This window comes from Macrotis lagotis, chromosome 1 (assembly GCF_037893015.1).
Source record: "Macrotis lagotis isolate mMagLag1 chromosome 1, bilby.v1.9.chrom.fasta, whole genome shotgun sequence".
Taxonomy (NCBI): domain Eukaryota; kingdom Metazoa; phylum Chordata; class Mammalia; order Peramelemorphia; family Peramelidae; genus Macrotis; species Macrotis lagotis.
This window is the reverse complement of record NC_133658.1, coordinates 744,706,084-744,723,345: the sequence shown is the minus strand read 5'-3', so window position 1 is coordinate 744,723,345 and position 17,262 is coordinate 744,706,084. Positions and strand designations below refer to the sequence as shown.

Genomic DNA, 17,262 nt, shown 5'->3' with positions numbered 1-17,262 from the left:
AAAGCAGAGGAAGGAGAGAGAAAGCCACTTCAAAGCAGGAGGCTGGTATGTTGTAGATTGCCCAAAAGGGAAGGTATCCCTTGACTGGTTGAAGCTTCTTGCTCTAGGGTGAGATGGAGTGATGGTTAGCCTTTTATGTGCAAGCCTCTTTTTGTGAAGCCCTATTCAGGAATGTAGGACTTTGGGTCGGAATCATGCAAGAGACAGATTGGGGAAAGGGGTATCTTGGCTTGGGGACCCACTCCTGGCTTGACTGTTCTCACAGCTCTGGCTGTTCATTTGCACCTCTCTTTGCCTGATTTTCACTGCATCACCAATGAAGCTGTTGGTTTCACACCTCCTCTGGCTGGAGAAAGCTTTGGGGCTTCCAGCTGCCTCCTAGCCAGCTCCCAGTAAGCACTGAGCCACTTCCTGACCTCCTTCTTTACCATACTCCTTATTCAGCAACTGACACTGGGCATCACTGGCAAGTAGGAAAAGAGCCATGCAGCCACAAGGTTGGCACTACTCCCACCTCTAACCCACTCTTAACCCAGAGCTCCTCTACTATATGGAAAATTAGGAGGGAGAACCCTGAGAATGGAGTCAGGGAATCTCCCATGGTTTCCAGGATTGGGTCTTTAATGCCACAGGTACCAGGAAAAAATAAAGCCTATGTTGGGATCAGACTCTGTATTATTCAAATTTTCCTTTCTTGCATCCTTTTTTTTTTTCTTTTGGACAGAATAATTCAACTGGTAGTACTGAATATCCTACTGGATATGAAAGCTGGTATCCAAAACTTATGGAATGGATGGTATTTGGGTTGAGCCCCAAGTGTTTCTCTCTATTCCATATGGTCTGGGAGGATTACCACTACAATTTCTGGTTCATTTTTCCTTTTCCCAGATGCCTGCCATGACATGGGTTGTCATAACACTAATATTCCAATTTGATAGAATCAGAGTCAAAACTGAAAGGAACTTTAGTGACCATCCTAGCCCTAGAGTGGTTAATTGGCTTACCCACAGAGCTAGTTAGTGATAGAGTCCAGACTCCATTATTTTTTATTAAAAGTCACTTAACATTTTTTCCATGAAAGTTGTTACCTCCCTCTTAGAAGGGATTAGGATATATATGTGTGTGTATTAAGGAAGGGAAAAAGAGGAGGAAAGAGTATATGATCAAAGTTAATGAACAAAACAGATGAATTTGCCTAGAAATTAAGTGGGGGATTCAGAGCTCCTGTCCCAGAGGGGAATTGCTTTCACACTATAATCCTTCTTGTATCCTGAAATATTTCTCTATCTTTTTTTTCCTTTATAGCACTAAATACACAGATATATACAAACAGAGGAAATAGTCCTCTCTCTCTCTCTCTCTTGCCCACAGGTCCCACTCTCTTGGAGTCTGTCTTCCTCCCTCAGAACTATTCTAAAAAAAAAATTATTTCTGAAAATTTCAACCCTAAATGCATTTTTCTCTATTTCCCTATATCTCTTCCTGCTCCTCAAATGGTTGAGGAATAGCTTCTGGTTTAGATTCCTTGCCTCCATTCCACCCCCCCAGCTCAGCTAACCCCAATAAAAAAGATAAGACCTGTAGGCACTTCACAGATTCTCTATTTTTGTCTTGGAAGCCTAGAAAGAGAAGGAAAAGATAAGAGAGTCATGGAGAAATGGACCATGAACAAAAGAATTCAGAGGGATGAGGAAGATCCAGTAGTAAAAAAAAAAAAAGCACAGAATGAGACTTCTATCTCCCCTGAACCTGACCCTAGGACTAGTAGAAAGTACTTAATAAATGTCTGATGAGTGAATGAATGAATGAATGAGAGCGTGAGGTGAGTGAGTAAATGGATGAATTTATTAAGATATTCAGAGAGACAGTGACAATGCAAAAGAAAAAGTCAGTAACTTAAAACACAGAAACCAAAACCCTTAGAAGATCACGCACAATTGCCCAAATCAAGAATGAAAAAGGGAGATTTTGACTCAATTCAACAAACATTTATTAAGTTCCTACTGTATACAAAACACTGTGCTAAGATGTAGAAATACAATTTAGGAAAAAAATTATTCTTACCCTCAAGGAGCTTACAGTCTAATGGGGAAAGGTGGGGTTGCATTGGTAGACCAGTTTAATGAGAAATCATGAAGCCAAAGCTAATTAGGAAAGAGGATGACTCTTGATGGCCATGATAGTGAAATGGGAAATGGCCAATAGAAGAAAGAACCCTTGTGAGTAAGGAAAAAACTGTCCCTCCATCATAGGAACCTAGGAAAAGAGGTCAGGAAATTTAGTGGACCCTCACACACCACCCTACTGAATAATTAATTTATAAGTTTAGGAGTTGGGTATAAAAGGTGAGAAATACTACAATTTATATTTACTTCTTTTTTTGTTTGAGAGGGAAAGGCAAGAGTGGACAATTTGCTTAGTGAACCAGTATCATAGGATTTTTCCAGACAGTTTTAGATTGGTCATTTTACCCTTCTGAGATCAGGCTGACCTTTCAGATAGCCCATGAGGCACAAATCTCAAACTCTCAAGACCAGGTGGTAATCAGTAGGCAGCTGGGCCCTAGGCTGTAGTTGGCATCCCCTATTCAACACTCTCACCAGAATCTGGCACAGCCTTCACCTCCAACCTGGAGCTTCCCTGCCAAGTGCAGAATTAGACATTGGGAGGATCCCAAAGAATGAGGCCGCAGACTCTCCTTTCCCTTGGGTCCTCCAACTTTGGCCTTTAATACCACAGATATCAGGAAGGATAGATGAAGACAGACAACCAGGACAGATGAGGGTCTTTTGTAGTTATTCAAACTTTTTTCTCCTATAATCTCATGATCTTGAACCCTAAATTAGTCAACCAAAGGCAAAAATCATATAGCCCAGGGGTGGTGAGATGGGAAATAGATCTGCAGTCACAACCTTGGAAGCATCTTACATGGTCATCAGATCTAACCTTGTCATTAAAACCAAGGCCTAGAAGTTTAAATAATTTGCCCAGTGTCACAAAGGGTTTGGCTTCTATAACCCAAGCACTAGGTTTGTTTCTAAATCTCTCAACTGGGGGGATTGGAACAAATGACCTACTGGCTCTAAATCTGTGACAATATGATCCTTCCTTAGATGAGCATACATTTTTGGCCACTATTTCCCAATTTCACTGGCAAGACCTCTCTAGTTCATGACCAAATTCTTGCAATCAGTAAAGGGACTTTCACTGAGGAGAGTGAAATGTGCTCATTAGCCTTCATTCTGTGCTTTTCAAGCAGAAGAGAAAACAATAGTGGCCTAAATCCTTGGGCACTCTGCCCTAAAACCTCAGAAGATGATCTGGTTTACTTTGAGAAGAATGTCCCACTAGCATGAGCTAGACATTCACCAGCTGTGGTCCTCATCAGCACCGTCCATTCCCCATTTGCCAGGCACTCAAGTCTGGTAAGACAAAGGACAATCTACCACCATAACTACCTCCATCTTTCAGCTCTAACTGTAACCCTGCTAACTCTGCCAAACTCCTACCCCTTTTTGCCACAATTTAGTCAACATCATCTCACTTACCGCTAGAGAGGAACTTCAAGAACCCATGCTAAAGAAGTCAACTAAAGGTCTGGAGAGGCATAATACCACTTCTCACCAAAGTTAATATGACCCTAAAAAGGGCTATAGAAGGAAGGGAGAAGAACCTGTGGCCTCATTTAATGAGATATATGCTGCTGCACTTTATGGAGGTGCTTTTATATCACTTCCATAAAATATGTGGGATGGATTGGTCTTATCCCCCCTAACACCAAAGGCAAGTGTTTTTCCCTTCTCAAAAAAAAAAAAACCTTCAAGGAAAATGAACTTTCAGACTAGGGTTATGTCAGTCAAACCCACCAGGTTTTCCCAGATAGAGGGGAACTTTTTAGCATTAGAGCAGCAGGGGATTCAGAAGACAGAATCAAAAAGCTCCCTTCCTCTGCCAATGGGTGTACCTCTTCCCTCAGCCAGCTCTCAATTCCCCACTGCAGCCCATGAGGCGGGGATATATTAGCAACTTTAATTTGCTCTCTACTAGATTTTATCTCCAGGAGCCCTTTCCCTGCAGACCCGCTGACAGGAAGGAAGTCAGTAATTCAATCTCTGATCCAAGTTAATGGCTTCTCAGCAGAAAAACAAAACCACGCCTGCCCACACCCAAGAATTCCTCTCCTCCCCAAATGCACTCAGGTTCAGGAACCCCAATATGGTCACACATATACACATGCGGAAGTATGGGCATATTGATCCCTGGGCCCAGGTTAAACTCAAAAGGGGCAGGGATGCCTTCTGGTTCCTAGAAAAGCACAGTAGTAGACTTGGCCCCCTTCTTGTCAATGCTCAGGTTGGTAGGAGGGAGGTAGACCTTATGGATGGCATGTTCCTAAGGAAGTGAGAAATATAAATACAGTTTTTACTCACCTATAAAATTTTGACTCTTTACTTTGAAGCTAGAAAATGAGGACAATCACTCACTTTGTGTGGCATATGAAAAGGAGGCTGGGTTGCAACTTAGTCACAACATAGCCTCATGTATAGATAATATTTCTCATCCCAGGAGAGACCAATGAGGGAGTTAGGGTAGGGGGAAAGGATGAGAAGAATATCTGAGAGTGGATATTTCCCCACACGACCTTCTCCTTTCAAGGCTGACAAGTATCTCCCTCTCATTATTGTCCCTCATAGAATTCCTCCCTTGAGTTCTTCATGGAGGCCTCTGGTTCCCCCACCCAATCCACCAGTCTCCTGCTTGTTCATGTGAAAAAAGCAAAAGAGCAGAAGATTCAGAAAGGAAAAAAAAAAAATAGGTCAGTTGCCTCCAGCAGGCAGGGTCTGTGCCCATGGGCAGTATCCTGGAAGAGACCAAGGAAGTAGCAGTTTTCTCCCTTCCCCGCAACCCCTGCCATCAACCACACCAAAGATCTACCCTCCTTCCCCTTGGATGCCAGTAGAAAAAGATAAAGATTTCCTCAGAGTCCCTGTGAATTCCCCTGGCTGTCTCCCAGTCTCACAAAGTGGACACCTTTCAGTCAAGTCAGTGGTCACAATTACCTATCAGTCCCATCCCCTGGACTATTCACTTTTCCAAAAGGTCTGAAAACATGACTGCTCTCTGTACAAAGAGACAGAAGGGACAGCTAAGAGTGAAAGCCAAGGGCCAAAAGAGGATATTTAGGAGGAACTCTAAAAACCAGCCTTCAGATCAGCCCACTGAGACTAGTCAGAATTTTTTCCCTCTCCCTTCACCCTATTTCTCTGCCTATCACCATCTCCATGTAACCCTTCCTTTTCTACACACACACACACACACACACACACACACACACACACACACACACAGCAATGGGGCATTCTCACCAATTACATCTTTTTTTTCACTAATCAGATCCAGAGGCCCTAATGAGCTGCCCAGACTACTCTCAGAAGCACATGGAGAATAAGCCTTATTCAACCATCACCCAGGTCTTGTGCAGACATTGTGGTAGCCATGGATTTGGGGGGAGGGGGATTGGAAGGCCAGAGAGAGGGAGGAATGATGATAATATCTCTTGGAGCAGGGTAGGAATATGAGAGGGCCTGAGGCCAGTGGGAAGGGGGAGAGAAAAGAAAGAAGGGAACAACATGATGAATTTCAAGGCACAGCTTACCATTCCCATGCACAGCCCATCAGGCAATGGAGAATAGTTATGATTAGGAGCAGGGAATGCAGACACAGGCAACACAGAGATAATGTAGCCAGGAAGAGGGCAAGCAAGGAAAAAGGAAAGCAAAATCTCAGCATGATGGCATTGGGAAAATCCAAATAGGGAGACAGTGGGCATTGGAAGGGAACAGGGAGGGATGACTCAAGGACCAAGTGAAGGAGCAAACATGGAAACCAGGGGAAAAATAAGCCTAAACAGAGCAGGAATGAATAGGAAACATACAGCAAAAGAAGGGGTAGGGAGGGATGGAAACTCAAGAGGATGCTGAGTCTCAGAATCACCCTACCTCAATAGCTTGGGTAATTGGATCCAGTGTTGCTGTCTTAGAGTTGTAAACATGAAACCATCTATGGCCTAGGACCCAGTGATTCCCCAAACTAGTCATGTGTCACATAACATGCTGGCAGCTGAAAGCTGATGTTTCCCCAGTGCCCCTGGAAAATTCCTTTCATACCTTCCCCTCTCCCCAACCTCTTTCAGGTCACAAGCTACTAAGCAGACACATCTTTCTGGATCTCACCCATACCCTGGCCATTTCTCAAACCAAGTACTGCCATGAAAGTATACTTCCTCCCCACCCTACCCCCCACCCCACCCACGCAGGTCTTACAGCCTTTCAGACCTTTCTAACCACCCTCAAAGAAGAGGCAGGGAGGGACTCCTTCCAGGAGGACAACTATCTGATATAGATGAATAGGAGTATACTTGAGTGAAAACAAGGAGATGGGAAGAATGAAGGTATGGGAGGCATGGGAACCAAAGAACTGAGACAGGGGCAGAGTAGGAGGGGTGAGGAAGGAAGTATTAAGGCTTCCAGTCCCATAAGCCAAGAAAATGAACACCTACCTATTAACCTACATTTCTTTAACGTACCCTTCAATAACCATAGACTTGTTTAGACTCATAGAATCTAGGCTGTAGAAGGCCACTTCACTACAGAACAGAGACCCTTAATACATTGTCTTTCATAATCCCCTATCCAATGAGAAGAGATAAGAAATCAGTCTGAAGCCCTAGCCCAGCCCTCTAGTCCCCAACAGCTCACCCTGTTATCTAGTTCTTAAGTGGCTCCCTCTGTTCCTGGACACCATTTCTTTCTGTGGTAGCTATCAGTCATTCAGTCAATCAACAGTTATGAAACATCTACTATGTGCCAGGCAAAAGACAGTCCTTACTCTCAAAGAGCTCACATTCTAAACTGAGTAACAGTCTTAATCATGGTTTCTGGGTAAGTAAAGGGTAGATCTTTATATGAAAAGGCCACCTCTTTCTCTCCTTAACATTTCTGAAATTTCTTTTCAATGACTTTACATATATAATGGATATCATAATGCTTGCATGCTCAGTGGGTTGGGGAAGGGCCTAGAAGGGACAAAATTTAGAACTCAAAATGTTAAAAAATATTTAAAAAATTAAAATATTTTATTTTTGATTTCCTTCCATTTATGATTTCCCTCAGTTATGTGGAAGAAAGACTAAAGTTATTCTTTATAGGTCAAGGGGACAACTAAGGTCAATAGGCAAAAATTGCAGGGAAATGCATATAGGCAGAAAACAATTAAGAACTGACCTCAAAAATTCAAGAATACCTCATGAGGTAGTGAGTTCTTTGTTGCTGCTGATATACCAGGGACTGGATGAATTGAAATATTGTTCATTAAAATTCATAATTTGGGTAGGCAGTTGGACTTAAAAACCTCCAAGGCTCTCATTCAGAAATTCTAAACTCCAACAACCATGGCACATGGGCCTGGATAGTAGCACAATCATTGATGCATAGTAAGAGTTTAATAAATGTTTATTGACTGACATTGCCTAGAATCAACCTCTTCAGAGTAAATTGGTCATATCTCCAGGATCACAGACGTCCCAAGCCTATAGGGACAAGAGGTTGCAGTGGAAAGAGAATGAATTTGGAGTCAAAAGACCTGATTCAATTAACTTTTACCTGTGGGATCACAATGAAGTCACTAAATCTTTCTTGGTCTTCAGTTTGTCATCAATAAAATGAGGAAGCTGGACAAGATGCTCTTTGAGGTCCCCTTCAGTTCTAAAGCCTATAGGAGTACTAGGGGTTACCTCTCTAACTCCCACCTGTAAAATTCCACAAATGAAGTCCCATCCACAGATATACTGATCCCCTTTGCAAAATCCAAATTGCTTTTTGGTGAGACTACCCTTTGCCTCCTTTAAGGCCATGTTCCCTTCTACCTTTCTTTTGAAATTTAATAACTAGAACATCCCTAATATTAGTCAACTTAATCCCACATATGATCTTGATCTCTGATGTCAGTTTGCAGATAATTCTGGAAAAGTCATCTCTGCCTTTGGAGAGTCATAGGATGGAGAGCATTCTGTGAGAACATCACACATAAGAGACACACTCAGACCCAGACATACACATAGACACACAGACATACTCCCACACATAGGCTCACTCATTCTCATATACTGGTAGATCCTTCCCAGCCCCATCCAACCCTCTCTCATTCCTCTAAGAGGCCATGAGACAAATAACTGTTCTCATCTGCTCTCTGCCAGGAGGGCAGGAAAAGTGACAACCCTGTTTGTCCTTCACAGTCCCTTTCCAGGCTCTGACAGGGTTCTGGCTCTTCAGCCAGATGGAATTTAAGCAATTCTAATGCCAAAGCTTAGTCCCCATGGATACCTGGGAAACAGAGTCCCAAAAGAAGTTCCTCAGCCTACTGTAACCTAAGAAAAGGTTCTTAGCACTTTTCCAACAATTGACAATGACACCAAAATTTCTCCAAATTTTTTCTGATTAGGACAGACCAATTTCTGGTCTATGGAAGAATGAAATTAATGAAGGCAAAGGCAAATAGGGGATCCAGGAACCCAGAGTCACCTCATGCTAAAGTGCTCTCAGGGGTCAACAAAACCAACCCCCTTCTTCCAGACAAGATGATATATTAACTTATTTAAAACAGATAAAAGAAGATAATTCAACTTTCTTGGGGAAGTCCATCTCCACAACAAACAATACTTCACTATTTGGAAGTTCATAATGTCTAATCAGTCTCTCTCTTGCTGCAGTGAAAACTCACTTTCCCCTTTCTAATTCTTAACTGAAAGGTAGAACAATAATTTTCCCTGAATAAAACTTCTCCCCCCCACCTTCCAACGTCTTAATATTACTCAGCCCTCTCTCAGTCTTCTTTCCTAGAGTGAATTGGTTTCATTATCTATTCCTTTTGCCCTTTCACTAGCTGTCCCAGAACAGCCTAAATTCAATAAGGTAATTGAAGATGGGCAAGGAAATGGGGGGGGAGGGGTCTAGCAGGGAAGAAACCAGGAAATCTAGAATGTCCAAATGTAAATCCTTTCCTCTCCCCAATTGTTTGAATCATGACTCAGTTTCCCTACTAAAATAAGGAGTTGTGAGACCTTTCCCTAGCAATATACTATTTAATTCCTTCCTATATTCCTCCCTTTTTTTATCCTCCAGAACCCCCCCTCCACCAAAAAAGACCAAGAGGGTGGGGGGGGGCATTTCACTCCAGGTCCCTCCCCCTCCTAATTTTGTGCAATCTCTGGAAAGGGCGCCTCCTGCTGATCTGTTCTGCCCTTGCACCTTTGGAATGGGGGTGAGGGGAAAGCCTGCCCTGCCCACCCCTTCCCCCACTCAGTTAGAGGGGCATCTCTCTTTAGGGTTGCCATCCATCCACCAATCCCCAGCCCCGCCCGTTTGTTCCCTTCTGGCAGCCGTCTCCGCCTGCTTTTATGCATTTGCCCCGAAGCCAGATCATCAGCTGGGCGCAGGGGACCAAGAGCTCAGTGCCCTGGCACCCACCCGCCTTCCTCTTCTCCGACTTCCTTACAAGGACTCCTTACAAGTCAGGGATGCCACACCAAGCCGAGGAGACAGATTCCCTTCCCCAGTTTTCTGTCTCCCAAGTCAATGCTAGCACACTCACGCCCCGATTCCTCCTTTCCTGGGTTTCCCTCTTTCGTGCCTCCCCTGTCTGTTCCACCTCCAGTTTAGGGAGAAAGAAATAGTGGGGGGGGGGGGAAGATCCCTCTGAGATTCCGATCTGAGAAGCCGCAGGGAATCCCCTCCATTCCGCTGTGCCTTGGACCTAGAGGAAGTCTACTTCCTCTGCTCAGTACTTCCCTGGGAAGTTTGTGCCCGGCTTGGGGAGAGGTGCGGGCAAGGATGGCAAACACCTCACGGCCATCGGGGAGCCTATTGCGGGCACTCATGGCACAGGATGAAAGCTAGATCCTTCTGGAGTCCGGACGAAGAGCGCCCAAGCTTCTCTGCTCGGTATCCACCTTGCCAAGACAGCAAGGTGATCCGACCTTAAGCTGCCAACTGCGGGGAGGGGGACATCTGCCGCCCGCGGGCCTGCAATGTGTATGTGAGAGTGTGAGTGTGTGAGTGTGTGAGTGTGCGAGTGTGCGAGTGTGCGAGTGTGCGAGTGTGTGTGTGTGTGTGTGTGTGTGTGTGTGTGTGTAGCCTTCTAGGGTCTTTCTTCCCCATCCCGATAGACAGCCAAGTGCTCTGCTCCGATGAGTGATCGGGATGCGGCGAGATGAAGGATGCAGGGGACACCCCAACAAATACCCTGCAAACTGGCCGCCTCGCTAGCCAGAGTTGAGAACCAGCCCTCTGAAAGCCGGGCTGGCACTCCGTTTTTACAAGCACATCTTCGCCAAAGTCAAAGTCTAGAGAAGTGAAGATGGGGGACTTGCGGGGAGAGGAGGGGGTACCCCCACGGGTCTGCGGGGAGCATCCTCTTTCGGATGCCGGGTCAGCCCCGGGGGGACCCGGGCACGGTCTCCCCCTGCTGCCTCCAATCCCCGCAGATCCCGGGACGGGTGGGATGGAGGGATTGGGATGGATGGGCAAGTTTTCCCTTCCCGGCTAGGGAGGGAGGGAGGTGGTTCATCTGAGCGCGAAGCAGCAGCAGGTCGGGGGGTCTCTCCCCGGCTGCAAGTCAGCGAAGCCCGGAGAGCTGCGAGATCTCTCCGCAGCCCCGGGAAGCAGGGAGCGGGGGGAGCCCGGGCACCTGGGGGGGCTGCGGGGGGAGGGAGGGGGACGCAGGGGTGGCGACAGGAACGGGGGCAGAGCAGGCACGCTGTACTTCAACTCACCTTGAGCCGCAAGACCTCTGGTGCTGATCACACTTGCTATCAAAGTGGCCACATACCAAATCATAGTACTACCGCCCGCCAGCAAAGAGCGTCATCATATCTCAAAAGTGCTCCTCTTCCCGCAGACTTCTCATGCCCCAGCCCCAAAGCGGTGTGGAGGAGCCCCCAGCAATGCCCTCTCTCACGTCCTGCTCCTTTCTTCGTGCTGCCTCTCCTCCTCTCTCTCCATCCCTCCTTTCCTGTCCCAGCCCCTCTCTCTCCCCTTAAGCAGGCAGCGGCGGCAGCACCTGCACTACGAGCAGCGGCAGAGCTGAGCCAAAGCCACGGTGAAGCCTAGCGCGGGCCCGAGTCGCTGGGGCCGCCCCCGTCTCCTGCCCATTGGTTGTCTCCCGGGGGAGTGGAGGGTGATTGGCTCAGAGCGCTGCCCGTCCCCGTGCGAAGGAGGCGAGCCCCGTTTCAAGGTGCGTTGAAGTGTGGAGAGCACAGAGCCGCAGAATCATGCGCATTGCCAGGGAGAAGGCGTCTTAGCGTCTCTGCTCTGCTCCCTGCTCACACTGCATGGCAAGTTTCTGGAGGAAGAGATGCAGGACCTTCGGGGATGCTGCTGGGACCCCCTCCCCCAGTCTCACCTGTCCTGGATGACTGTGGACCGGCAGAGGCCCACTCCCATCCACCCAGAGAGAGCCAGACATTTTGTCAATCCTGCGGACAGCAGCTCCCCGGGAGGAGGGAGGATGCTGATCCAGTAATGGGGAGATCCAGGAACATGCCTGTTCCTGGATGAGGGGGAATTTCCTTCCCTAGAAATGTTTATCAAAGGCGAGAGATTCTGCCCCTATCCAGCTTTTTTTAAATCCCATCTTCTCGTCCTCAGGAGCCTAGCATTAGGTTTTATCCAGTCCGAAGGCAGGGGAATTGACAAAATGACCTCTGTGGTCTTTAGAATTCAGATCGATTCACTCAAAAGTGGAAGTGTCAGAGGCCTCTGACTTCTAACACACACACACCACCCCTCACCACCACCCCCAGACTATGTTCAGCAAACATTACTTCTAAATCTTAACTTTTAGCAAGAAAAAGTTTTCCTCCTAAAAGGAGTTGCCTGTTCATGTACGTGACTCCAATCTCACCCCACCCACTTCAATCTAGCCCCATCCATCAATAAGAGAATGAGAGGGGAAAGAGAGGAAAGAAACCTTGATGGAGAGCCCTGGAACACCTATGTAGCTGGCAGGAGGGAAGGAAGATATCACCCCAACAAGCAAAACAGTTAAGTGGAATGAGGGGTCTTCAACATTCCTCACCTCCTTCGCTTACACCCACCAAAGGTATTTACAAAAGGACTAAATGAAACATCCTGCAAGAAGTCATCTCATGCTGGCATTCTGAAACTGCAGTGAAGATGTGTTCCTTCTTTTAAGGAGCAGCAGCATCAGGGAGAGGCTCACAACTAACCAGAAAGGGATGCTGGGGGAGGAGGAGGACAATGGTGCAGAGAGGGAGGAAAAATGGGGAGTCTCCCCTGTCAAGGAACTTCTAAGAAAGAGGGAGAAGCAGAAAGCATTTTTACCCAGTGTGATCTTGGAAACCTAGAGGAATAGCATCTCTCAAGTCTCTAGTTCTAGCTAAGCCAGTCAAGGTGACTCATGGTTAGGGAACCCTACAAGCTAGGTCGAATGACTTGATCTTTGAAGACAGCAGGATAAATCTCATCTCCAGCCAGAAAAGTCCTAAATTCTAGAGGTATGATATAAACACAAAACAATTAGAACTTTTTGGTGTGTGTGTGGGGGGGGGGGTATTGTGGGGGAGAGTATTGCCTCTTTACCAAGAGTGAAGAGGGAAAATCTCAAACTGATTCATTGCTTTAATTTCTTTCCCTCTCAGCCATAATTCATGCCCCACAATGGGAGATGCAATGAGTTGTACCAGATCTTTAGGCCCTTGGGCTAATCATTACTATATCCAGTCCTAGAAATTCCTAGCAAACTCTCCCTTTCCAAACCCTATCCACTCCCCAGCCCCAGGGTTTGGAGACTGTAAATCCTTTAAAGAGTCCTTTCATAAAGAGTTGATACAGTCAGGATCCCTCTCTTCCAATAGTTCTTAGGGTTGTGATGGTAATTTGTAGAAGAATGCAGGAGTCACAGACACAGTCCCCAGATCTTTAGACCCACTTCTTTATTTGAACCAGAGAACAGTAAGACTGAGAGGGTTTCTAAGCAGCAGAAAAACATAGCAATGGTAATGAAGAGACAAAGTAGCTTTCAATCCATCTTGGTTGAGTTTACTTAGACATTCACTTTGTCCCATTCAGATGGTAGTTACCTCTAAGAAATGAAGGCCTTGTGTTAGGACTAGAAGGGGCTATATTGGATAACAACTATTTCTTGATAGTTGAGTATTAGAAAAGGAAAGAGACAGGAAGGAAAGAGAACAAAAATGTGAAAGAATAAAGAGAAGAAAGGAGAACAAGAAATAAAGGATAAATTGAAATAAGAAAGAATATCTTCTTTGGTGTGAGTTCATCTTCCTCTCCCAACCCTCTCAAAGAACCTAGACTCAGAAAGACATGGGTTTGAATCTTACCACAGACACTATGACCCTGGAAAGGTCATTTAACTTCTGAGAGTCTATAAAATAAAAGAGTCCATAAAACTCTATAAAATGAAAGTATTGGACTGGATGACACTTTTTTAAAATTTTATTTAAGGCAATGGGGTTAAGTAATTTGCCCAAGGTCACACAACTAGTTAATTATTAAGTGTCTGAGGTTGGATTTGAACTCAGGTCCTCCTGACTCCAGGGTCAGTATTCTATTCACTGTACCACCTAGCTGCCCTGGATGATACCTTAAGGCAAGTCTGTCTTCTAGACCAGAACCATGTAGCAAACAATACATATTCAGACTACTGTAGGGAAAAGGTGCATAATTGGTGGCAAAAAGATTTATTTTATATTTTCCCACCTAAGAACTTTAGCAATGACTCTCCTCTTCATGGGACAATAAACTGATTGCACATGGGACATCAAGATTTCTGGTTTCACATACAGAACCAGAGAAGTGGGTTGCTCCCTTGCGTACTGATAAAGGTACTTATAAGTTCATTGCTTTATCCCCAGAACACTCAATATCTCAGACACAAGAGAACCTTGTCAGCATCATAGAGGTAATCAACTATGATAGAACAATACTCCAGATTTGACAAGGAAAATATCATTTTGGAACATTTACCACCTCTCTTCAGTGGAGGATCTCTGAAACAGGGAGAACAAATGAGTGGTGGGAGCCCAAGGGATAGATGTGAATGTCATTATTCCCCCCCCACACTCTAGATACATTAATCAAGAAAGAAACAAAAGTTCACTCTCTTCCCTAGATTATCACCCCAAGTTATGAGGGTCTAGAGGGAAGAAGTGTATCTTATAGAAAGATTGGCTGGGGGCTAAGATAAGTGCTAGAGAAGAGCTCTCTTGAGCAGAAGGGAAGTACCTCCAAACTAGCAAAAATGAACCTCAAAATAGTGTTGTATGCATGTACATGCATATATGTATATTGATTACATGCATCCTTCAGCACATTTACATTAGGAATGAAACCTTGCAATCCAAAGTGATAGCTATGACCCCTTCTTGCCCCCATTCTGCCTTTGCTCACTTGTACTTGCCCTTGGTATATGGGAATTTAAGAAGGTAGAAGACAAATACAGGATAGAGTCCTAGCTTTAACCTTGGTAAGTTTGCAGGCAGTGTATCAATTATTTATTCAACAGTAAGTTTTTCAGAATCTACCATGTACCAAATATTGTTGGTTTCTGGAGGAATTCAGAAGATATGCTTCTGCCTCATGGAGCTTACAGTCAAGTAAATGGACAAGATACAAACATACATGACCAAATACAAAATAATTAATGATGACTGCATGAGAGGTGGAGAACAAATTGCTATGTGAGATCTGAGAAGAGGGATAGAAGAACATTATCATAGGGGAATCAGGGAAGCCTACAAATAGGTGGGGTCATTTGAGGAGGCTTTGAAGTAGTCCCTTCAGTTTGAGCTTCAGTTCCCCCCTACTGTAGGCAGAGATATGGTGCTGAAAATTTTAGTGATAGCAGATTCCCCAAGTTGCCCAGTGTGAACCACTGTCCCATTCAGTAACCTTGGTTTCCCAGTCTCAAATGGAGAGAGTTGCAGCTCACCTTTCTTATGAGTAGAAACTACATCATTACTACAAAATTCTTGGAGAGTCAAATTATCCAAGTGTCCACTGGGATTCGAATTCTGACAGTGGTGAATAAAAGAATATAGGGCTTCTTAGCCCCCATGCCAAGGTCCCTGAGAATATAAAAACATCTCTGTCCCTGGAGTTAATGCAACCATAGAAATAGGGAAGGAAGAGAAGGAAATAAGCATTTATATTGAATGCTTTATAGATATTATCTCTTCTAACCTCATAGCAACCCTTTGTGGTAGATGTTGTCATTATCCTAAATTACAGTTGAGGGAACTGAGGCAAACAGAGATTAAGTGGCTTTGCCCAGGATCACACAACTAATGTCTGAGACCAGGTCTGAATTCAGGTATCCTGAGTTCAGGACTAGTATTCTAGTCACTGCACCATCAGCTACCTAGTAGGAATCAGGGAGGCATGAACCACAGTGGAATCATGTTGGGAAAGGGATGAAGGGGGGAAGAAAGAGTTCCAGATACTAAAAGATGATGAATGTAGAAATCCATCAATAAGTGTCATAGGATGGTAGGGTCAGAGTTAGAAAAGAACTTAGAAATCATCTAATTCTAACTTCCTCATTTTTCAGATGAAGAAATGAAGGCCCAAAAAGTTGAAATAGCATTTCCAGGATATTCAGTTGCTAATCTGATTCAAACCTAGGTCTTTTGTTTCCAAATCCTTCTTTCTTTCCATTTTATGCTTTACATCCCTGGTATCCAAAGGGATAAAGAAGCATGACCTGTTCTCTGCCCTCAGGGAGTTTGAAGTCTTGTAGAGAAGACTAAAACATATGCAGCATTGAACAATACAGAACATTCTATACTCAAATTATAAATTGCTTGGCACAGACCAGGAAGGCCCTAGGAGCTTAGAGGGAAAGGCTCAGATATGTTAGAAGGATTCATGGAATAAGTAGGACTGAAGCTAGGCCTTGAAGGATGTGATAGATTTGAATAGGAAGAAGCAAAAGTATTCTGGACAAAGGAAACATCAACATTAGCAAAGTAGAAATGGAAAATTGGGCATCTATGTATGAGGTCAAGGGATAGACTACATGGCTTCCAAGATCTGTTCCAATTCTAAAATTCTGTTTTTATTAAAAGACAAATCTTTCTAAAAAGGAGTGTTTGGAAGTAATGGAGGATTAAGTTTAAGAGAAGGAAGTAAGTGAGAGTAGAGGGATAAGGGTGAGGATAGGGTTGGTACAGAGGAGGCACAGGAGAAGACAAAAATATGAGAAGCTGTTCCGAAGAAGGCATCATTCTTAGCTCAGAGAGGCACAATCATTGGAGATAAGGGGGAGAAATGAGAAGATAGGGGAAGGGTATAAGGAATAGGCCAACTTCAGAGCCCACAGCTGGAGAGGCTGGGGGGAGGAGGGAATAGGCCCTGGGACCACAGCTGGAAGAGTTGAAATGGGGCCCACTTCTGGCATACATCCACCCTCTAGATCCCCTTGTCTCCAGGCCCCATCCAGGCCCAGTTCTTGGTCTCCACACAGAAGGGCCTTGTGCAAAAAGAAACCAAGAGATGCCAAGTGCATCTCTATCCTTTCTCCCCCCCCCCCCACTCCCCAGAGTCTTGGCATGAGTTACCATCTCAACAGGTGCAGGAAGTAGGAAGGGGAGAAGAAAAAATGGGGCAGAAGTTGGAGGTCATATGGAAATGTCAGTGCCCCCTCTGTCTCTTCTTTTCTTTCTCTCTTGGCTCTTTTCCTCTCACTCCTCTTACCCCTTATTCTTTATCTATTCCTTTTTTCCCCTTCACTCCCCCCCATTTCTTTTTCCTTCTCTTTTCTCTTCTTTCCCCTTCTCTTTGGTTTTTCTTCCTTTCTTCTGACTTTTCCTACCTAATATTTCTCCTTTCAATAGTTTTTTTAAATTTTTTAATTTTATTTATTTAAGGCAACAGGGTTTTAAGTGACTTTCCCAAGGTCACACAGCTAGGCAATTATTAAGGGTCTTCCAATAGTGTTTAAAGCAATGAAGAGAACCTTGGAGACAAGCCTGAGTTTGATCTCAGAGATTGGATGGTACAACTCTAGGGAATTCCATAGCAGCAGGTTTCCATGGTATTTGGTCCCATAATAAGACTAGAGGATCTCCTACAATCTTAGAATCACAGAGTATTCCGGAGATCCAAAGAAAGGAACATAGTCTGGCCTCCATATCCTGATGAAGTTTAAGTAGCTATGTTTCTGGAT

The 17,262-nt window shown here is 44.7% G+C and overlaps 1 protein-coding gene across 1 annotated transcript in view; it reads right to left on the bottom strand.

Annotated features, from left to right (window-relative positions):
- IGSF9B (immunoglobulin superfamily member 9B) overlaps positions 1–10,997 on the bottom strand; it is a 68,604-nt gene extending 57,607 nt beyond the window's left edge. The window contains exon 1 of the mRNA XM_074216282.1: positions 10,829–10,997. Within this exon, the coding sequence (XP_074072383.1) occupies positions 10,829–10,892 (64 nt within the window). The 5' untranslated portion in view covers positions 10,893–10,997. The remainder of the gene's footprint in view (positions 1–10,828) is intronic.
- Positions 10,998–17,262: the final 6,265 nt, after the last annotated feature.